The sequence below is a fragment of the Ambystoma mexicanum genome, chromosome 1q (genome assembly GCF_040938575.1).
Source record: "Ambystoma mexicanum isolate Mex_15411 chromosome 1q, UKY_AmexF1_1, whole genome shotgun sequence".
Classification (NCBI taxonomy): domain Eukaryota; kingdom Metazoa; phylum Chordata; class Amphibia; order Caudata; family Ambystomatidae; genus Ambystoma; species Ambystoma mexicanum.
In genome coordinates, this window is record NC_090922.1 from 1,252,250,397 (window position 1) to 1,252,274,586 (window position 24,190).

General features: G+C 44.1%; 1 protein-coding gene across 6 annotated transcripts in view; it reads left to right on the forward strand.

Moving 5' to 3' along the window:
- LOC138545302 (FRAS1-related extracellular matrix protein 1-like) overlaps window positions 1-24,190 on the forward strand; it is a 1,530,918-nt gene that overhangs the window by 1,000,742 nt on the left and 505,986 nt on the right. For all 6 annotated transcript variants that reach the window (XM_069642060.1, XM_069642059.1, XM_069642062.1 and 3 more), the window contains one exon: window positions 20,800-20,995. In XM_069642060.1, the coding sequence (XP_069498161.1) occupies window positions 20,800-20,995 (196 nt within the window). The remainder of the gene's footprint in view (window positions 1-20,799; window positions 20,996-24,190) is intronic.

The following is a 24,190-nucleotide window of genomic DNA, read 5'->3' on the forward strand; positions in this document are numbered from 1 at the left end:
CCAGGACACAGACAAATAGCCAGTGCATGCTGTTGTTACTTTGTGTGTGACTGATTGACAGTTAAAATATTGAAGTTGTGAAAACACCACATCATAGTCAAGCTGAGTCTGAGACAATAGGTGCTGGGGCTAATAAAAGTGCTAAGACTGAGCCTTGGCAAACACTCTCCCAACCCCCACACACACAAATGAAACATTGACTATGGTACAATAACTGTTCTTTTCACCTGGTTGCATGCACATCTCTTGGCATTATATTCACTGCTCCAGTGCCATTCAATAATTGTTCATTGCCTAGAATGCTTTACAACAGGCACATAAATAAAATTAACACTATTCCCTATTCAGAGGCCACAGACTCTGTGCATACTCTTTTAGCATGCAACATTGGTACCTTGCTTTTTATCTCTGAAGAAATAACTTGAATTAAATCTGAAGCATCAGGTAATAAATAATAATAATAATAAATAATAATAATAATACCGCCAAAGACTGTGCCTGGTGTGAAGCATGGCATATATAGTGACTCTATTCTTATCCACCATTGCCACTTGATAAAGTCTGAAATCAAGTTCTGCATCTACTCAATTCAAACATGTATTAGTGTCCCCCTTTGAAAGAAAAATAATGGAGACCACAATGACCCAGAATTCTGTTTCCCTACATCACGACTTACTTATACAGAAAAGATGTTGAAAACATTATTAGCAGATCAACGTCAATGCATTGCAGCTCATTTTGTAAAAAGGTTGGTAACTGCATGCAGCACGAATGTTCCTTTGGGGTTCCTTGAATGTAATAAATAATAAGGGGATTACCATGGGGGCTGCATTTTTCCCCAGTATTGCCAAATTATTTATGGCAGAATTTGTAGCTATTATGATACCTAGAAACATCTTTGGGAATCAGAATATTGGAATGGAAACACTATATGGACACAACATCTTTATGATTTTGAATGGGGAGCTGATGCATTTGGGCATTTTTTCAATTTTAAACTTGGTTGAACCCTGTCAACCCCCATATATAATGTGCAATAGCTGTTTAAGCAACCAGCATTGACTTCTTTGATGTACGCATTACGCATCATGAAGTCCAGTTGACATGTTCATTATTCAGAAAAGCTACGGATAGGAACACTCTCTTGCACTATCAGAGTTACCACCCTAGATCACTTTGTGGAAATCTTCCCTTTGACCAATACCACAGAATCAGATCCATGTTTAATGGCATATTCGACTACATCAAACCTGCTGAGGACTTGGACTGTAAACTGATTGAAAGATATTACCCCAAAATGATGGTTAGAATATCCAATAAATGATCGAAGTATCATCATAGGGCAACATTGTTGAAGCCTAAAACACCACAAACATCGACATCCAAAATGGCATGCATAACTACATTTAAGTCAGAGATGCATAGAATTCACAATCTAGTTAAGAAACAATGGTCACTGATTGCTACTTTATCTATGGAGCCTAGCAAGCCATTACTGGCTTTCAAAAGAGGCAAAAACATCTGTGACATTCAGATATATTCCAAATATTTTGCCAAAGCCAATACCAAGGACCAGACTAACATGTCCACTTTGAATTCTATTACTGGATATCATCCACATTACATACCTTAACTTTGTAAGTAGCCAAAGAATGGGCATTTAGAAGAATGACTATTTGTAATATGAAACGCGTAGTGAACTGCATTGAGTGCCCATGTTCTTTAAGATATGAACAATTCACGAAATTAAGAAATACATTTTGGAACACAGATTGAGAAACTGATGTCAGAACTTGATTTCACAACTGGCTTCTCACTTTTTGCATGAGAAACACACGTAAAATGATATCAAGTAGTGGATTATAAGCTGGTCAAACCTTAATGGTATAAAGGGATAAGATACTTTCAAGTGTTTGGACATTACCTTATGTCTGTTTAGTTACCGACATTTAGACGTGTGATTATTTTCAGAATATCAAACTATTTGCACACCATTCGTTCTGCATGTGCCATGGTCCTACAATTTACAGGGTTTTGTATTATTTGCATCAGTACAAGATATACTGCAAGAAGCTATTCGATTCTATTTTATGTGCTTGTTGAGCAGCGTGATGTTCACCCATTTCTAAATGGGTGCACCTCGCGATACGATGTTTGTATGCATGGAGACTCAAGTGTTTACGCTTCTGCTTCCCTAACGGAGATTCTCTGGCCTTGATGACATCTGTCTTTTTTCTGCAGCCTGCGATAAGTGTGGCAACACAAGTACAGAGAGGGTGTATATGTCAATTACAGGCCGGACACCGTTTTGTAAGCCAATTTGGGGTTATAACTTTTGACTACAGGACCATGATTTTATGATCCTACCACATGTCTGGCCAATTTATCTTTTTATGCCAGGCGAAGCCTTACAAGAGCATTTGACTCTAAGTAAGAGAGAACTTTTTTCTTTAGTTTCCTCTTCAAACAAATTATGGATATTTGCAAGTGTATTTTCTATTTTGTGGAGAAAAACCCACAGTTACAGCAATGAGGACCATTGGGCTGATTGCACACACTTAGAAAGTATGAGCACTCAGATATTAGACCCCTCCACTTACATTCTAGAAACATCTCAGAAATACACTTTTTCTAATGTCTTCTTTTCTCTCCAAAGCAACTAAGATGGACCTCACTGCATGAAGACATTGTGACTAGTGATTTGATCACCATTTAAATAAGGACCCATTGAGCAGTATCCAGTTATAGATGTTATATATGCCTCATCATTGATGCTTTAAAATTCAGAGATTATTGGTCCTGATGAAGGTGCAATATCTTCCTGTGATGCGCCAAAATGTCGATGATGGGACTAAATCCTCTTAGTAGGGTATTGAGGACATAAGATTAGTGTGTTCCAAATAGACTACTGTAGATCATTTGATCACAGTCCTCCTAGACCATTTAAGAAATTAACTTATTTGTTACAGATTGATTTGATGCACTTTAAATGATGTACTCATGGCTGGTTCTTTGTTTGTTTTTTCATCATTTTTACATGTTCTATTATCTACTGGGCAGCCGTTGCCGGCGTAACATATGCCGTTCTAGCATATCTTAACAATCAATATCAGTTGGTAATTCATAAGGTCATTTCTATCCCCCTGCTTAAATATCAGAATTACCACTGATCGCTTCCAGGAAGGGGGCGTACGTCCCTGTGACTTATTAATGGTCATTGAAAAGGCTAAACGTATAGATAACTGCCTTTTTTAAAATTTAAAAGACTTATTTGTATCAGATGGAATGAGAGGTTTTAACGGTTTTATAACATGGCACACTCCAACCAGGGACTTCTTCCACTGACGATGCATGTGGCCCACAATAAACATTTTTTAATAACCCCAAGTCTTTATTTGAGTAGGCCCCCACTCCATCTCGCAGCCACCTTAACAAACACCCCGTGTTGCAATGGACCAAGAACCAGGCCGGTTTGTAACAATATATTTATTAATTTTATGGTCAAATGAAAAATCAAGCAAAATCAAACCATTGAGCAGCAACCACTGATGTTGTGGCAATACAAATGCAAAAATCCCCACAACACAATTAATTCAAAGTCTTAACATAATATACAGAAACCTTTTAATAGCAAGCAAAAGAGAAATCGTTTTTAAAAGCAACATATAGCATTCAAGTTAAGCACTCACCCTGCACACTCGCCCCCAAACTCCTGCTAACTAAATTCTTTGTGAATAGAAGGCAGTAGCAAAAAGTCAGAATGAAGAGGGAAAAATCGGATTTTGAATTCAGCCCACCACCCCAAGATGGGAGGCCAGAAAGGAGCAAAACAACATAATCGGATTTCACTGGTTGCTCGCACAGCAGTTTACAACCGCGGTGGGATAGCTAGGACAGAAATTCTTGTTGCTACAGCTACACTTGAGAGATAAGGAAGCTTAGAGACTACTAGCAGGGCACCAAGGAAACGTGAACACAGGTAAGGAAATCGATTTGGGAATGAAAACAAATGCAAAACAAAACAAAAGCGGCAGAATGGCAATTCTTTTCTACACAGGACTTGGGATGACAGGCAGCCACAGAAAGGGCTTGGCTGTCAAAATCAAAAATCGGTTTTAAGGACAAGGCACAGAGGCACATAACAGATAGGATTCTGATAGAAAGGGTTACTCTAAATGGGAGTACGATTTTGGTTATTCTATGGGACAGAGGCAAATCGGAATTGGTAGAAGGCACACAAAACATGGGCAAAATTCGTTTTTTGTAAGACAGACTAATTCTGTTTAGGCTATATTTTAATGACTATAGTTATTTAAAGAAAGACACTGAATGCAAGGGAGTTAATTTTGAATTTCAAGCCGGTCGCACCATGAATTTGCTTATAGGGGAATTACTTCAATTACTTCAAAATGGTACTAAGGACTTACACAGATAACAAAAAGAACTAGAAAATGAATATGCTACAGACCCAGGCAAATACAGATTGTTCTATGGAAAGGGGAACAGATCATACTGGCAATTTAGGATTTTGATGGGATTTCAATGGGATGCAAGTGTCAAAAAGAGCGGGATATGCAGTTTTGGGAACTGGGGTTATGTGCTACTTACAATGTAAGCTTGAGTTCGGGATTCTGGACAGCTAGTGAGGTCTCTGGACAGCTAGGCCAAGGGATCTGGTCCCTCTGGATGGCTGGGACAAAGGATCTGGTCACTGGGACAGCTGGGCCAAGGGATCTGGTCACTGGGCTCTCCTGGATGTGATGCTGGCCAGCTGAGCGAGGTCCGGTCACTGCACTCTCTAGGATGGGATCAGCTATCTCCTCTCCTTTCTCCCTGGATTCTAGGGTGTGCCTCGATCTGGATGAATGGATGTGTCTGCCTGGATGGATGTATCTGGTTTCCTGGATTTTTAATGGATTCTGCGTCTTGAGTGAGTCTTGAGAGTCAGTCTGTCATGTCACGCGGGAGACTGGGGTCTGCCGCTCCCATTTCCTCCTGGCGAGTCTACCCGCGCGTTCGCGTCTGGGGACTCGCCGGGAGGGGAGCAACGGATTACAGGGCCGGCGGCCTTCGGCGCATGCGCGGAGGTCCTCTCTCTCGGTTCCGCGCATGCGCCGTGGGGGCTTGCCTTCCAAGCCTCGTTCTGGGTTCGCCGGCGCCCGGAAACGGAACGGTTTGCGTTCCAGGCCTCTCGGGCGCCGGCGGCCCATAAAAGAGGCCGCGAGTCAAAGCGGGCCGCGTCTCAACGCGGTTCGCTTCGCTTTCCTCGTTGTACCTGCCTCCAGCCTTACCTGTGGCCTGTCCTGGGCCTACCTGCCTCCAGCCTTACCTGTGGCCTGTCCTGGGCCTACCTGCCTCCAGCCTTACCTGTGGCCTGTCCTGGGCCTACCTGCCTCCAGCCTTACCTGTGGCCTGTCCTGGGCCTACCTGCCTCCAGCCTTACCTGTGGCCTGTCCTACGCCTACTTGCCTCCAGCCTTACCTGTGGCCTGTCCTGGGCCTGCCTGCCTCCAGCCTTACCTGTGGCCTGTCCTGGGCCTGCCTGCCTCCAGTCCTTACCTGTGGCCTGCCCTGGGCCAGCCTGACTCCAGTTCTTATCCGGGTCCTGTCCTGGGCCTGCCTGCCTTCAATCCTCACCTGGGTTCGGTCCTGGGCCAGCCAGCCTCCAGCTACTACCTAGGTTTTGCCTGGGTCAGTCTTCCCTCAGCCCATTCCGGAGTTCTGTCCTGAGTCATCATTGTGTAGAGGGGACTTATCCCACACTAGCCTGCATTTCCCCTGTTCCATCTTGGGCACGTTCCTACAGTTCTCTAATTGGCCAGACAACTAGTTCCAACTGTCCTCACTCTTTCCTGTCTTGCCTGACTCCGAATCTCATCCTGTGTACCATTGGAACTATCTGCACCAGCCAAGCTCCTTTGCCTACTACGAATACCTTTCTGCTACACTGGTCTATCTATCAACTGTCGCTGCACTGAGGTTCTTGGAAGATTCATGGTCTGGACTACAAGCTCTACCTGGACTATGGTTCCCTCCATCTGAGCCTACATCCTCTTGTCACGCTTACCTGGGAGAGTGCCTTTGTGACATTGGGGGTTGGTCCATCCTTCACCCAGTTCCTCATTTGGGTGGTGGAGAGGCTGATTCCTCGTGCCGCTATCTCATCAGTTCCTGGACTCCAGACTGGCGACCTCTGCGAGACCAACCACCAAGACTACAGGTACGCGGTCCTCTCGGGCCAATCAGCTTGACAGATTGAGACGCCTTCCTCCTGATTCAGAGATGGATGAATCGCAGGACATGAGGAATGAGTTGCTAGCGCTCAGGGCCGAGATGACCGCCCTGCGTCAGGAGAATCAAACATTACGACAAATGATAACGCAAGGAGCACCTAGTGCCTCTCAAGGAGAGGGATCATTGGCTCATACAACACCCATCAAATTCGACGGAGACCCTAGACGGGTGGCGGAGTTTTGTAACCACTGCAGAATACACTTTCTCTTCAGGTCTACCTACTTCAACACTGATAGGGCCAAGATTGGTTACATCTTGGGGAACCTAACTGGGAACGCATTAGCTTGGGCAACTCCGTTTGTGGTTACGAACAGTCCTATTTTGAATGACTTTGCTGCCTTTGAAAAGGCCTTTCTTGAGGTATTTCAGACGCCGAACCTGGCCTCCGTTGCACAGAATCAATTGATGGACTACAAACAGGGAAGCAATGACGTCATCACCTACATCAGCCGTTTCCGACTTTTGGCTACTGACTCCCAGTGGCCCGAAATTACACAGAAGACACTGTTTCGTCGAGGCCTGAGAGAGGAGTACAAGGATGAGTTACTTCACATCCCTGAACCAGAGAGCCTTCAACTCTTGATCGATCAAGTACTCCGTATCGATCAAAGGCTAGCCGAACGAAAGGCCGAGAGACGTCGGCTTGACAGAAGCGGTCCCCGGACAACCAACACACCTGCTGGTTCGTTTGGGTCGACCGAGTCCGGACCTGAGCCCATGCAAGTAGGAGCCATGAGGGGACCTTTGACGGAAGAAGAGAAGAAACGAAGGAGGTCTTTGCGTTTGTGTCTTTACTGTGGAGCAGCTGGACATTATTTAGGTACGTGTCCTTTGCGTCCGCAGAAGAAGAAGTCGGGAAACTAGGAGACCTGTCGTATACAGGAAGGGCAACGACAGGTCCCATTCCTTCCTCAGACCCTTCTGTTATTTGTTCTATACGTCTGCCCATGCAACCAGCGGTACTACAGACCCTGAAGGTCCGAATTAAACTACCAGACAAGAACCTGGAAGTATCCGGTCTACTGGACTGTGGGGCTTCCGGCAATTACATCGACGAAACGTTCGTCACCAGACATAAGATACCACTCGTTTCCAGACACACGCCTCTGTCGGTGGAGCTTATTGATGGTACTCCCTTGTCTTCTGGACCCGTTAGTCAGTTCACAGTTCGACTGGCCCTTCTGATTGCTGATCATTACGAGGAACTAGCCTTTGATGTTATCAAGTCACCGAACTACAAGATGGTTTTGGGATTACCTTGGTTGCAACACCACAATCCTTTGATAGACTGGAGAACCCAGACCTTGACCTTTTCATCCGAACGGTGTGCTCAAGAATGCAAGCTACCGGTTCCCACCAGGACCGTCTCGGCTTCACTAATAACGGACAGCAATGGGGTTCATCTATGTTCCACGTCTCTGGTCCCACAGGAATATTCCGAATTCAAACAAGTGTTTTCTGAACCTGGCAACATACCCCTTCCTCCACACCGTTCTTTTGATTGCTCCATTGACCTGCTACCGGACCATGTTATTCCCCATGGGAAACTATATGCTTTGACACGTGACGAGAAGCTAGTTCTTCAGGAGTATTTGTCGGAGAGTCTAGAAAAGGGGTACATTGTGCCATCGAAATCGCCTGCAGGATTCCCCCTGTTTTTTGTAAAGAAAAAAGAAGGTACATTGAGACCCTGTGTCGACTACCGGCAGTTGAATGACATAACAGCCAAGGACCGGTATCCTTTACCCTTAATTCGCAGTATCCTTGAAACCCTGCATACTGCGCGAATCTTCTCCAAATTGGACCTCCGCGGAGCTTATCATTTGGTGCGCATCAGGAGTGGGGACGAGTGGAAGACAGCTTTCAAGACATCTTTTGGGCATTTTGAATACAGGGTTATGCCTTTCGGCCTATGTAATGCTCCCGCTGTTTTTCAACGATTCATGGACTACATCTTTGGTGACCTGTTAGGATTATCCGTTTGGGTTTATCTGGACGACATATTGATATTCTCTAAATCCTTAGACGAGCATGTGGAACATGTTCGTGAGGTCCTTCATCGGCTGTCCGTCAATAACCTGTTCGCCAAAGCGGAGAAATGTAGCTTTCACCAACCCAGCATTGAATTCTTGGGATTTGTTATCAATCAAGAAGGCATTGGGATGGATCCCAAGAAGGTGCGAGCCATACAAGAATGGAGACATCCACACGATATCAAGGCTCTCCAACGCTTCCTGGGATTCGCAAACTTTTACAGGCGCTTTATCCCACAGTTCTCACAGATCTCGGCGCCCCTCACCAGGCTAACCAGCAGCAAGACCACGTTCGAATGGGATCTCGTGGCTTCCCGGGCTTTCGACGTATTGAAGTCGGCCTTTATGGCTGCCCCGATCCTGCGCCATCCCCAGGAAGAGTTGCCTTACATAGTGGAGGCCGATGCTTCCAGCTTTGCTGTAGGGGCAGTCCTTCTTCAGAAAGATCCTATCACGTTGGTAGAACATCCAGTAGCCTATTATTCTCGCAAGTTGAGTCCCAGCGAACGAAACTACGCGGTGATTGAAAGGGAACTGTTAGCCATCAAGACCGCATTCGAGGAATGGAGACATTTTCTCCTCGGAGCACGCTTTTCTGTGGAGGTGCGGACAGACCATCGCAATCTGCAATATCTTCGCTCTCTGCAATGTCGGACTCCTCGTCAAGCCCGGTGGGCCTTCTTCTTCTCTCCGTTTGAGTTCCATGTTACTTATATCCCGGGAACCTCCAATACGAAAGCGGATGCGCTTTCCAGGTCCCTGGAAAACGTAGATGGGACGCCCTGTCCAGAACAGCCACTGATTTCTCCTCGCCATTTTCTGCTGGCCTTGTCCTCTCACCTTAAGTCCATCGCGGAAGCCACTCGGTCGGACCCAGAAAGTACGTCCCTTCTTAGTCGGCAACTAGTATCAGAACGAGACGGACTGTTGTTTTTTCAAAGAAGACTCTACATACCCAGAGGAGCCATTAGAAGGGGCATTCTACACGGATTCCATGATTCACCCATAGGAGGACATCGCGGGGTCAGAGCCACTCGAGAGTTGATATCCCGACAGTTCTGGTGGCCTGGTTGGGCGACCGAGGTCCAGAAGTACATTGACAGCTGTCCAATATGTGCCCAGTGCAAGGTTCCCAGAAGACGACCATTGGGTTTATTAATGCCCACCGAAGTGGCTCCCTATCCATGGCATACCATCGCCACCGATTTCATTGTGGATTTGCCTCCATCTGAAGGGTACACCTGTATAATGGTGGTTGTGGACAGCTTCACCAAACTGGCCCATTTCATCCCATTCCGGAAAATCCCTACAGCTACTCAAATGGCTTCAGCGTTTCTGCACGACATCTACCGGTTGCACGGCCTACCGGAGAAAATCATATCGGATAGAGGTACCCAGTTCCTTTCATCATTTTGGAGACAGGTGTGTGGTCATCTGGGAATACATAGAGCTCTAAGCTCAGGCTATCACCCACAGACAAATGGGCTAACCGAAAGGACCAATCAGACTTTGGAGGGGTACCTCCGCTGTTTTGCCAATGCCACACAGTCTAATTGGAAAGGTGGGCTAGATCTGGCCGAAGTATCCTACAACAACACTGTTCATGCCTCCATTGGAGTCAGCCCATTCTTCTGTTCCACTGGTCTACATCCTCGGTTAATGCCTTTTCAACCAGTTCCATCTAGTACTGTTCCCTCTGCTGATGGTCTGGTCTTACACATCCGGGAACAGCAAGAACTTGCACATAAGATCCTAAGTGAAGCCAAGGATCGGATGAAGAGACAGGCAGACAGGAAGAGGAGTGCAGAACCTAATTTCCAGGAGGGCGACAAGGTGTGGTTGTCCTCAAAGAAACTGCCTCTCCGCAATCTGCCCGTCAAACTTGCCCCTCGATATTTGGGACCCTTTGTTATCACCAAACGGTTGTCCTCTGTAGCCTTCCGTCTTCACCTACCCTCTTCCTGGCGTGTACATCCCGTTTTTCATGTGTCCCTGTTAAAACCCTATGTGGTCGATGATTATGGCCGCACCTCTCCTCGTCCGGCCTCTGTTTTGGTACAGGGGGTCCCTGAGTTTGAGGTACACGAGATCTGTGATGCCCGGTACCGTAGAGGGGTGCTCCACTATTTGGTTGACTGGAAGGGGTACCCGGCCTGTGATCGTACCTGGGAACCGCGCCAGCACGTGCATGCTCCCCGGCTGATACGTGAGTTCTACGTACGGTTTCCCTGGAAGCCTGGGGCCCCGGGTCTTCCTGGGAGGGGGCATAGTGTCATGTCACGCGGGAGACTGGGGTCTGCCGCTCCCATTTCCTCCTGGCGAGTCTACCCGCGCGTTCGCGTCTGGGGACTCGCCGGGAGGGGAGCAACGGATTACAGGGCCGGCGGCCTTCGCCGCATGCGCGGAGGTCCTCTCTCTCGGTTCCGCGCATGCGCCGTGGGGGCTTGCCTTCCAAGCCTCGTTCTGGGTTCGCCGGCGCCCGGAAACGGAACGGTTTGCGTTCCAGGCCTCTCGGGCGCCGGCGGCCCATAAAAGAGGCCGCGAGTCAAAGCGGGCCGCGTCTCAACGCGGTTCGCTTCGCTTTCCTCGTTGTACCTGCCTCCAGCCTTACCTGTGGCCTGTCCTGGGCCTACCTGCCTCCAGCCTTACCTGTGGCCTGTCCTGGGCCTACCTGCCTCCAGCCTTACCTGTGGCCTGTCCTGGGCCTACCTGCCTCCAGCCTTACCTGTGGCCTGTCCTGGGCCTACCTGCCTCCAGCCTTACCTGTGGCCTGTCCTAGGCCTACTTGCCTCCAGCCTTACCTGTGGCCTGTCCTGGGCCTGCCTGCCTCCAGCCTTACCTGTGGCCTGTCCTGGGCCTGCCTGCCTCCAGTCCTTACCTGTGGCCTGCCCTGGGCCAGCCTGACTCCAGTTCTTATCCGGGTCCTGTCCTGGGCCTGCCTGCCTTCAATCCTCACCTGGGTTCGGTCCTGGGCCAGCCAGCCTCCAGCTACTACCTAGGTTTTGCCTGGGTCAGTCTTCCCTCAGCCCATTCCGGAGTTCTGTCCTGAGTCATCATTGTGTAGAGGGGACTTATCCCACACTAGCCTGCATTTCCCCTGTTCCATCTTGGGCACGTTCCTACAGTTCTCTAATTGGCCAGACAACTAGTTCCAACTGTCCTCACTCTTTCCTGTCTTGCCTGACTCCGAATCTCATCCTGTGTACCATTGGAACTATCTGCACCAGCCAAGCTCCTTTGCCTACTACGAATACCTTTCTGCTACACTGGTCTATCTATCAACTGTCGCTGCACTGAGGTTCTTGGAAGATTCATGGTCTGGACTACAAGCTCTACCTGGACTATGGTTCCCTCCATCTGAGCCTACATCCTCTTGTCACGCTTACCTGGGAGAGTGCCTTTGTGACATTGGGGGTTGGTCCATCCTTCACCCAGTTCCTCATTTGGGTGGTGGAGAGGCTGATTCCTCGTGCCGCTATCTCATCAGTTCCTGGACTCCAGACTGGCGACCTCTGCGAGACCAACCACCAAGACTACAGGTACGCGGTCCTCTCGGGCCAATCAGCTTGACACAGTCCCTTGTGTTTCTCTGTCTCCCCATATATAGCCAAAATGACCGCATCGAATTTACAACCTTGGGGGGGGGGGAAGTACTCTGGAATTATTCCTCTCCTAGGGTAGGACAGCCTACCGGTCCGTCCTCCTCCCCCTGGGCCGATTGGTTCAGGGGAAATTACATCATTTATGTGTTTGCATTTATGACCTTTCTTTGTCTCTCCAGCCTACTTTTTTACCAAAAATGAGTTATAGATCAAAACTTCAAACTTATAGTAGCCACCGCCATGTGAAGTAGATATGCTGATTCAATAGGTCACAGGGAATTGGGTAATCCAATCACCGACTCTGTGCGAGGTCACATTGCCCTAAGGTACATTTTCGCTGTTTTTTTTTTTAAAATGCATAATATTTCAAATTCTTCCAATGACTACACATATTCCCAATAACAATTCGGATCATCTCACCTAGTTTCATATTTGTCCCATTTATAATTCACCCCGAAATGCGTCTTTCATGGCCATTTCAGTTCACTAAGTGCTAGAAACATGTACTTGGTCTCTTTACATTTGTTATGGTATGTTATTTGGCATTTATATAGCGCTCTATATATCATTGGTATGACCTCAAAGGGCTGGTAGGTTGAACGCCTTCGCGGACCACAGTCCAGGTCAGTAGAGAGAGAAAGTGTCGTAGGGTGCATGGGTGCACCAGTTTTGTGTGCAGCTGAAGTAATTGCCAGGTGGTAGCTGCATCCTAGCGTTAGGTGGAGAAGGTATCAGTTGAATGTGTACAGTCTGGTGGGTGGACACCCAGACTGGGTTCTGGCTGTGTTAGGCCTGTAGGACACTTATGTGGGCAGCTAAGCCGGAATGTCATGGGATAGCAGCGTTTTATTCGAGTGATGAGATGTTCATGGGGTAATGTTCGTATGTGAACAGCTTGGCCGAATTGATCAGGGGTATAGCCGCATTCTAATTGTGTGCTGGTGTAGAGTAGAGAGTAAGCATAATAATATGGGATGGGAGTGTTTGCATGGGTTTATGAGTTAATGCAGCAGGAGCAATTTCTAGGTTGATGTTACTGATAATATTTGTTCTTCTATCTAAGTATGGCACTTGCCGGCATTTGCCATCCTGTTTAGATGTGATGCAGGCAAATGTTCACAACTTTAATGAAGTGTGGCATTTGCTAACATTCACAATTCTATCTGGGTCCGGCGTTGGCATAGGCTAATGTTCGTGGTTATATCTAAATGTGGCATTTGTTAATATTCGACAACATGCATCTAAGTGTGGTAATTGTAAGCGTTCATGTCGCATCAGGATCTTATCTGGCACAAGCAAATGTTCACAATCCTAGCTAGGTGTGGCATTGCTAACATTCACAATTCTGTCTGGGTCTGGCACAGGCTAATGTTCCCAATTCTAACCAGGTGTGGCATTGCCAACATTCAAAATTCCATCTGGGTCTCACGCAGACCAACGTTCACAATTCTAACAAAGTGTGGCACTTGTCAACATTCACAATCCCATCTAGGTGTGACGCAAGCTAGTGTTAACAATTCTAACCAAATGTGGCATCATGTATTTTCTCCAAAAATCACATCAAAAACTGCCATAATGCAAAAGTATTACTTATTCAGGGTGCTGGGAGAAATGTCTTAAAATACTGCAGTCCTTTAATGTCAGTGGGGTGGATTTGTCACATGCGTGGGCGGTGCTGCAGGCCCCCACAGCAAACTGCCTCTGCCAGGCTAGGCTTACAACAAAGGACTTTTATGATGCCCTTTCAAGTTTGACAGTTCCTCCGTCAAAGGGGTGCTGGAGGAAATCGCACCTCCCTGCCATGCACCACTACTGGCTTCCATTGTTCCTGTGTCAGGGCTGCCTGCTAGTATGGCAGGGCTGTGAATCCTCACACCCTCTGCCATTTCATATGTTATGTTTTACTGGTTTCTGATTCCTTTTTATGTAACCAAGTCTTGTGGGGACAAATATAATGTACATTATAAAGCTAAAACCTCCACCCACATTTCCCCCTCACTCCAGCACTATCTGAAACGTTGTCAGGCCTCGTACGATAGTGGCTTGTTTTGTTCCTCCCTCCCTTTCTGCACCCCTCTCCCTCACCTTTTTGTTTTCCTCCGGCTCTACCAGAAATGTCATCAGATAGTCATCTGTCTGTTTCCATTTCCTTCCCACTCCCCCCCTCTCTTCCTTTTCTATGTCTTAGCACTTGCACTATCTGAAATGTCATCAGGCCGAGCACGATAGTTAATTTCACATCCTTACTGTTCATGGCCTGTAAGAATGTCGTCGTATTTTCCTGTTGTTCCCTCCCTTGCCTTGAAGCGTTTTGAAACACATTGTGTATAGGTGCTATATAAATAAACTATCATATCATATCATATCATATATCATTTCTGTGAGAGCAAAAGCTGTCATTTCACATTAACTTTTAAATGGCATTTTCCTTATTTTCAAAAGAGCAGATTCACACGTGCGTTCATTTCCTTTCATTTCAAGTTTACAAATGCGGTTTCTGCAGACCACAGGATGGTTTCAATTAATCTTCTGGGGGGTTTTGCATATACTGTTGGTTTATGGACACAAAAGGATGCTGCACAGCAGTTCTTTAATATTGACATGAAAAAAGAACGTTATTTCACTTTAAAAGGAAACAAAAGCTGTGTAGAGTGAAAAGCAGAACTCTCTGCCCCTAATGTGATTTATTAGTAGACAATGCCTTTCTTGGGAGATATTGCCTAACTTTTTGGCAATCAGATGAAATAAAGCGCGCAGGGGTGTGTTTTCATGGAGGACACAACTTTGTTATGTTTTAATGAAAGAAAGAAAAATGCAGATCCGTCTTCAATGCTGTGCGCAGTTTTAGTGTTCAGAGGACAGAACAGCAAATGTGGTGCCATTCTGAGTGCAGGTCATTTTCTTATTATTCAACTTGAAAGAAAAACAAATGCAGAGCCATTCTTTGGGTAGCAATATTCAATGCTCGCCACTTATGTGCCAGGAAAAGAAAAGCACAGCCGTTTTTGTGGCATTATTTCAATGCGGGTTTCGGTTTGAAGGGGATTTCTGCTGAGGGCCTTAAATGTACCCCACAAGGTATGTGCAGCATCAGAACAGTATCTAACTTCCATTGATCATACAGGCCTCTATGATGTCTTTGTAGACGCGTAATTATCAACCTTGTTGTATTGCAGAGTCCCCATGATGGCAAAGAAATTGCATAGTAGCATAATTCCAGAACTTACTTTCAGTTTTAGGTTGTGAGGAGGCATTCGTCCTACAGCGTTTCGCTCTTTAGGGACTGAAACATTGAGCAAGTAATTAACTGTTCACTGACACTGGAACCGCCATGCCCTGTGTGAAGAGAAGTGGGGGTGAAAATAAGTAACTTGAAATTATTCTGAATGTTTGCGATTGTGGAAGGTGAAGGGGACTGCGGAGAACCGCGCTCATTCTGTTTGTTAAAAGCTGTTGATGAATTGGAAGGGAACACAGAAGTGCACTTTACCATTTGGACAGCAGAGGGCAACCTAACACTGATAAATTGCATCAGCTGAGTACGAAACATAACTATGCGTTTTATACATATTGATAATGAAGTTCAGATGCATTTGGATACAGTAACATGACCTGCGTGTTTGTTTATTGCATATGTTTCATATTTTTTAATGTACTTGCTTTTTTGTGACTTATTTGACTGATTGTTTTAATGTTTTTTTATGGAATTTAGCGAAATATATGTATCAGTTCTAGAAAAGCATTGTCTCTTGATTGTCAAACATGCCTTGGAGGCCAATGGCTGTGCAAAGTGATACAGGGACAATTATTTTAAAATGGGACTGCATTTCCCTCTGAAGATGTTTAAATGGTCGCAGAGGTGTTGCTCACAGCAGCAGTAATAAAAGGAGTAGCTTTTTTGTATGGAAAAGTGGGCTTTGGTTTTCTGTGCATTAATCCAGCTCTGTGACCATCTGCTTAAAGTCACTACATTTTTCTTTTAAATAAATATGGAAAGAAATACTCGTTTCAACTTATTAAGAGACAAAATGTGCATACAGACGTACATTTTGAAAAAAATACCATAAAACCAAGCGCTGTGGTTATATTGAGTGAATGTCTTCATTTTTAAATGGAAACAACTTCTGTTTAGTGACTTTGTAAGGTAGCGCAATTATTTCAGTGAGGTTTCACCAAACTGCTGAAGGGCGACTGGCATGCATTGCTTTTGTTGAAGCAGTTTGTGATATTTCTTGTGAGTGTACTTTACCGAGCAAGCTTTTCCAAAGGAGAACTAATCAGTATGTATTGCACTCGTTCAGAATAATTTCAAAGTTAGTGACCATTTTTATTCTTATGCACACTGCCCATCCCTTCGAACCTTTGTCAGCTATCCCGTCTAAAAATGTAACATGATTGGATTCAACAGCTGCTGCCACTGTATATATGATATCGAAATCCAAACAGGCATTCTAAATGATTGCTGATTCCTGGAGCATACATGAAAGATAATGGCCAGAAGAAGTAAACCATGAATAAGGCTACAAAACAAATTGGAAGATTACCAGTAGAGTCACTATAAAATTGAAGAATTTGGAATATTCTTCAATGGTAAATATGCAGTAACCAGTATTGGAAAAGCCAGTAGGCCAGGCTTTGCAAATGGAAAGCGTAAGCATTTTTTGTCCTGTGCAGGCTTTGTAAAGACATGTATGCTCTGCACTTATAAAACCAGACTTTTTACTTTGCCAATACGTGTTTGCTATGTACAGCAGTCGCAGTCTCTGTTAAGTGGGTTCAGTAAGAGCGCTACGTGCATACCTTGTAACAACGGGAAGTGCTTTTAACTCTTAAAATTACAGAATTTCAGAAAGTTATTGCCCATTATATATTGAATGGTGAATAATTTCTCTCATACGATCAACTACTTGTTTTGCTTTGTGTCTGCTCTCACATAAGTAAAATGGAGGCATGCTGGTGTCAAATTATTTTTTCCTGTCATATGATTAGGTGAGGTTTGTTTTCTGTCAGCATATTTAAGTGTCAGCAGAAAGAGACTCAACATACATGCTAGGAAAACTCTTTGTAACTGCGCTCACCCTTGTGCTTTTTTTCACGAACCGGTGATTAGAAACATCCCTAAAGGGGAATTCATAAGAGAAAGAAGGAACTTTGCCGACCCAATACATTTCAAGGAGGAGTGCAATCTCTTAACCAATAGATTCAAAGCTAGAGGCTATTCACAAAAAAGCATACAAGCTGCCCAGGACAAGGCGCAACTAATACCTAGAACACAAACCTTGTTAAAAAAGGTCAAACCTACTCAAGACACTAAAGTACAATTCATTACTACATATTGTGCGAACAATCATGAGATCAGAAAAAATCTAAAAAAAAACTGGCATCTGCTCAAACTTGACCCACACGTAGGGATTTTTCTTCATGATCACCCTTCTATAATCTATAGAAGAGCGAAAACACTTTGAACCAGTCTAAACCCATCTTAACTACCTGAAAAGAAAAAACATATATGCAACGACTAGTACAGATTTCTACAAAGACATGAATGGAATTCAAACAAAAGTAAAGGAGCAGATAAACTGCCGAACAAAATATGTTGTCTATGCGATCATATGTGTCTGTAAAAAAACTTACATTGGCAGCACAATTAAACAGCTACGGATAAGGATAAGAGAGCACCTCTCAACAATTGTCAGCCAAGACAAAAACCTACCCCTAGCCGACCACTGGCAGAAAGTACACCAATTGCAAGACAAAGGAGACATTAGATTTATAGGTTTAAAGAAAGTAACATTGGGACCTAGGGGCGGCAACCAGGAATTGCTTCTTCGCCGTGAAGAGGCCAGATATATCTGTCGCTTCAGGAGTGTGGACACTGGCTTAAACACGGACAATGAGATGTCATATTTTCTTTAATTTGTTCTTCAACAATGTTGTCTATACTAATATATAATTTTGATGGGTATGTAACTTATGTTTTCACTATATTGGCTTTCCTGGCACTCTTAAACACATTTAGAATATTAATGATACTAATAACTATGATTCCCATAATACACCACTGTGAATCCCTCGAGACTTAAGATTCCCACGCACATGCAACCATCAATAGGGACTGTCTACCCCCAAGGTTTAAAAAACTTTCAATACATATAAGGTTTTTACTAAGATACAACCAGAATCAAGGGCACCCTTTAATACAATATGTATCAAATATGTACTGTGCAAAACTCTTTACAAGTGATTTCTAGGCAAATGTTAACTTTTCAGAACTGTAACTTACACAGTACTACGGTTTCCACAATACACCACTGAGAATCCCATGAGACAAACCTAGTAACAATTGGAACGTGACTATGACTTTTAATGCATTTCGAGCTTCAAATACTCCTGTATGAATCAAATAATAAATGGCAACATAAGATTCCCACACTGCTAAGGAATAGAATGCTGTGATTAGCACTCAGTTCATGTCTCCCATGAAGAGGTTATCACAAAGTACATTACAACATGGCCGACTCTAAACCTGTAGACAAACAGACAGTCGGCAATGACACATCCAAGGGACTTAGTTGTCAAGTCATCCCCTCATTACATGGCAACAAGCAGGGACCACAGCAACACTTTGCTTGAACGCGGGATGCGGCAATGATATTTGCAGGTAAGCCCTGGGGTCCTTGACAGCCCACCTGCTCTCAGGACCAATCGCATCAGGGTGCACTTAATTCCAGCACATAGTCAAATTATTACAAAGAGCAGCACTTGTTGAATCAGCTACAGTTATTGCCACATGTGATGTAAAAATCGGGTCTGAGCTATTTAAATCAACTGACAGCACACACGCTGTTTGTGGCTTTCAATGTACAACCGCAAACATTAATATTAATACAAAGAGTAGCACTTGTTGAATCAGTTACAGCTATTGCCACATGTGATGTAAAAATCGGGTCTAAGCTATTTAAATCAACTAACAGCACATATGCCATTTGTGGCTTTTAATGTACAACCGCAAATATTAGCAAATTAGTCTCAACTTCTATTAAAATGGAACCAAGGGCAGCGTGAGCCTTTTAACATGATGCAACCCGCATTCAAAGTAAAAGCGCCTTTTTGCAACTTTAGCTGACAACGTGGATAGAGGTGTTCACAAACCGCCACCTTCTTTCCTTTCTCTCCCACGCCCTTACCTCACAGTTGGGATTGATCCCCGTTATTACACTTCCAGTAATGATCAAGAGAAATAAAGTTGGGTAAGAAATCTCTTCTCACATTACAGCACACTTAGCACGAGTTTGTTCAATCACAACCACTCACCAATTATTAATTTCTAATGTGTTTTCCTTTTTTCCTTTTGACTTTTCCAAACCTAAACATCCATCCCTTATCCCCTACCCTCTCTCTCTCTCTGTGAATGGGAAACTGAAATGGAAATGCATACGTTTAAAAAATGCCATTTGCTTTTGTTTTCTTCTCAATAATGTTTGATTGAATTACTTAACTTTCTTTTCTGGATATTCCGTTTTACCTTGATTTTTACGATGTGGTTTGGTACATGGGGTTTGGATGGTGCATTTATTATTTTCACTTATGATGGGTCACAATTAGATAAGCCCTGATTTGAGAAAGACACCTTGCCGAAACACGTGTAATCCATAGGGCAGATCAATTAAACTTTCTTATCACACAACAGCAATTGGACTTAGTCTCCAGCATAATTTTTTTCTGGCGCAGTAATAAGGTGTGACCACAGCAGCCCGGTTTCCTAATTATACAAACGGAGTTGAGGAACTCGAAGTCTCCGTTCTATGGCACACCAATGCGACAGTGCAAATTTTTGCATTGAATCAGGTCGTGGGGGTTCTAAGTGATATCAACTCAAACGTTCCCTCAAAATCTGTCCTATATTGAGTGAATGTCTTCATTTTTAAATGGAAACAACTTCTGTTTAGTGACTTTGTAAGGTAGCGCAATTATTTCAGTGAGGTTTCACCAAACTGCTGAAGGGCGACTGGCATGCAATGCTTTTGTTGAAGCAGTTTGTGATATTTCTTGTGAGTGTACTTTACCGAGCAAGCTTTTCCAAAGGAGAACTAATCAGTATGTATTGCACTCGTTCAGAATAATTTCAAAGTTAGTGACCATTTCTATTCTTATGCACACTGCCTATCCCTTCGAACCTTTGTCAGCTATCCCGTCTAAAAATGTAACATGATTGGATTCAACAGCTGCTGCCACTGTATATATGATATCGAAATCCAAACAGGCATTCTAAATGATTGCTGATTCCTGGAGCATACATGAAAGATAATGGCCAGAAGAAGTAAACCACGGATAAGGCTACAAAACAAATTGGAAGATTACCAGTAGAGTCACTATAAAATTGAAGAATTTGGAATATTCTTCAATGGTAAATATGCACTAACCAGTATTGGAAAAGCCAGTAGGCCAGGCTTTGCAAATGGAAAGCATAAGCATTTTTTGTCCTGTGCAGGCTTTGTAAAGACATGTATGCTCTGCACTTATAAAACCAGACTTTTTGCCTTTGCCAATCCGTGTTTGCTATGTACAGCACTCGCAGTCTCCGTTAAGTGGGTTCAGTAAGACCGCTACGTGCATACCTTGTAACAGCGGGAAGTGTTTTTAACTCTTAAAATTACAGAATTTCAGAAAACTACTTGTTTTGCTTTGTGTCTGCTCTCACATAAGTAAAATGGAGGCATGCTGGTGTCAAATTGTTTTTTCCTGTCATATGATTAGGTGAGGTTTGTTTTCTGTCAGCATATTTAAGTGTCAGCAGAAAGAGACTCCACATATATGCTAGGAAAACTCTTTGTAACTGCGCTCGCCCTTGTGCTTTTTTTTTTATGTTAGACTGCCTCAGTATGGGTTACTGTGCACCCTGGCATGAACTTCACACAAGACGATGTGGAGCTGAACCATCTCTGGTACTTCCACACCACCATCATGAAGTCCAAGAACCACGACAGCTTCCGGTTTTATGTGACTGATGGAAATAACCGCTCTCCTCCAGAGAACTTTTACATTTCCATAAAGAATATGGACAAAGGTAAGACATATGATCACAGTAATTGTTTGCATGTTTACATCCATTGTAATGTTTTAACAGGTGCAAGGTTATGTCTACGGTGTTGGGCCAAAGTTTGGTATCTCATAGGTATTTTAGCTTATTTTCAACCAAAATTTGAATATTTCGGGTTTGGTTACATACTTTAATGATAACTTACTCAAAGTGTCTGCAATCTTTGGCACTCCAGATGTTTTGGACTACAACTGTTCAGCCCTAAACAGCATAGTTAATGGTGAAGTGCCATCAAAGTCATAGTTCAAAATATCTGGATAGCGCCTCAATTCGCAGACCTGCGAATCGGTAAAAATGGCATTTGGCAAATGCTGACATCGATCTAAAAAAAAATTACAAAAAAAATTACATTAATTCCAAAAATCTATGACGTATTGATTCATAACTTTCTATTTTCTAATTGAAATCCCATTACTTGTGCTGGAAAAACTAGGATGAAGAAAACAAAAAGGGAATAAAAATGCAGGAGTGAGTTTTCATTTGCTTTATATATGTTTATATATTTTGGACATTTTGTTATGGAGAACAATTCTTGGGTCCCGCTGTCAGGTGAATGGCCTCGTCCCACTAAGTGCTATTCGGTGGAAGGGGTGAATGTGCTATTCATTACTGCTAAGCTTTCTTGTAGAAAAACACATGCAGTTCTAATGAATTGAGTGGTGTGAAAAGACGTACACCTTAACATTGTGTTGATTGCCGGAGTTGTTCTGCTTGTTAATATGTATGACCACGCTTCATTGGGTGAAGTGTTTCTTCACTGTCAACATGAGGGTTCAAAAAGAGAAATAGTTGTTTTGTCGCCCTGCCATTAATTAAGGTGTGAAGCATTTTTCTTTTCTTTTTTTTATCTAAAACAATTGTAAACATCAAAAACGCAACACCATCTGCAATTTATTGTGAAATCTGATTGAAGGCGGTGCAAGTCATTTCTGGCCACGAGAAAGTTTGCTTCGCCCTAAATCAAACGCGGCCTGTGCCAGTCGCTGCGCCCCACTTCCTTGCAAAAACGAAATTAAACCGAGACGCTCCTGCGCGCGGAGTGTTACATTTCTCTAAGCGCTTGCCAGGCAGCTGCAATTTATTGGATGTGGGTTTGTGAAATAGTGGCTCTGCCAGTGAGAGATTGGCACGAGAGCAATGGCGACAGCTAATTCTCATGGGGTCTTCCTTGGCAAAACTCGGCATTGAGAGCTCACGCGGCCCGTGTTCCTCGCTGCTCAGAAGCCTGCGCGCCATCTGCAAGCCGTGATTCATGCGCGCGCTGCCAGTCTGCCACGCCGCCTGACACCGCGGAGAACAAGGAGCCGCATTGTTATATAGAGGGCTGGTTTTTGCGCTCTACCAATTAAAACCAGCTCATTTATTACTGTTACAGCTGAGGCTTTATTTATTGGTAAACAGCTGCATTTGTTAATTTACTTTTTTTAATAAAACCTTTAGTGTGGCAACTGTCACTTTAGATAATCTATTAATCCCCCCCCCAAAACAAATCAGTGTGTTTTTTGATATGTTCAAGGCAACGTAAAAAAAAAGCATTACGAGTTAAAGCATAACCTCGACGGCGTGGGTGATAGGGCCCCACAGTTGAAATGGTGCACGCTAGGTATGGCAGTTGCTGATGTGCCAAGTACTCACAGAAAGCAAAGTTCTGTGACAGTTCTCTTTAAACGTTACACAGTTCATGGTGTACCCAATTGTATGCTCTATTTACTGAAAGCATAATGTTTCATTTCGGATGGCAATATTATTTTCCTGGTATTAGAATGCACAATATGTCCTTGTATTTTTGCTGGGTCGAGATCAATTGTAAAATATGAAATTAGTTATCAAAAATGAAAATAATATAATGACTAGCTTCTGAAATACAAGGCTATACTGTGCTCACGGGGGTTCTGCAACCGGAGAAAGCGTCTCAGTGCTGCGAGATCCTTTAAAGTAAAATTCACCGCGACATTTAATGGCGTCCCAGACATCATGTGTAACCGATGTACTTTACTGTACTGTAAGCATTACTTCTACCTGTGCGAATACCAAGAATTTAGTGCAACATGTTAAGCGTTTACTGGGACAGGCGTCCCCTTAATACTGGAGTGATAGATTTGTCATCGATGGTCAGTCATGGTGGTTTTCACGATTCAGTATGTGTTATGAAACCGCACTTTTTCACAGTGACAGATTTTGTTAAATGTTTTTTTTCAATTTTTTAAAGGCAAAACGTCCACCTCTTCCCCCAACACAACCAGCCCTGTTCCTCAACCCACCATCACCCTATATTACCTTCTCAACCCATCCATCCTGCCTTCTGCGGTAGAAAAAAAATCTGTTAAATATCGGAGGTGAACAATTACTGCATTGAAAAGTACATGGTAAAAGGAGTACCACATATAAACCTGTTAATAAAGTTCCAATTTTAATGCAGTTGTGACATCACTAATGGCCTGTGTTCAGGACATGTCATTGCTACATAATTATAATATCTGCTTGGCACTCAGAGAATCTGCCTGCCCGCATCGCAAGAACACAGATGCTGCTGGCTGGCGCCTCGGCCTCGGCCACGCGATTCGATTTGTTGGTCTTTCTTAAACTCCCGTCCCCTTTCCCTGCCCACACCACCCCTGCCCTTTTGCCCCTACCTCTTAACATGTACCCGATGCCAGACTCTGAAGGATCCCTTTTCGACATTCGGCTCCTGCATTTCGCCGGCACCTCTCCGTGCATGCAATGGAAAGCGGGCCTCTTCTATTTTTTAGTATTCCAAATTCATGGCTCACGCGCTTGCCGTCGCCCATGATCATTTTTCTCTCATTTTACTTCCCCATCGCGCCCTGGGCATTCGATCCGAGGTGTGAATAGACACAATGTCCTGCTATTCATTTGGGCCCTGAGAATGTGACATACATTCCTAATGCAAGTTGAGTTGGGACACCATAATGCTATTGGCTGAGCCAGCAGAGTAGAATTCGAGCTACCCGTAGAGCATTTCATTAAATGCATGCCCAGTTTTTCAGATCAATTTGGTGTATTGCTAGAGTGGAGTTGCCGACTATCGGAAATAAAAACAGCTTTACACGCATTTTGTTTAAGTTTCTTACAACATCTGTTTGCCACACATTCGTTTTTTCCTTATGTGACAAATCCAGCGAGATCAGCGCCTGTGTGAGG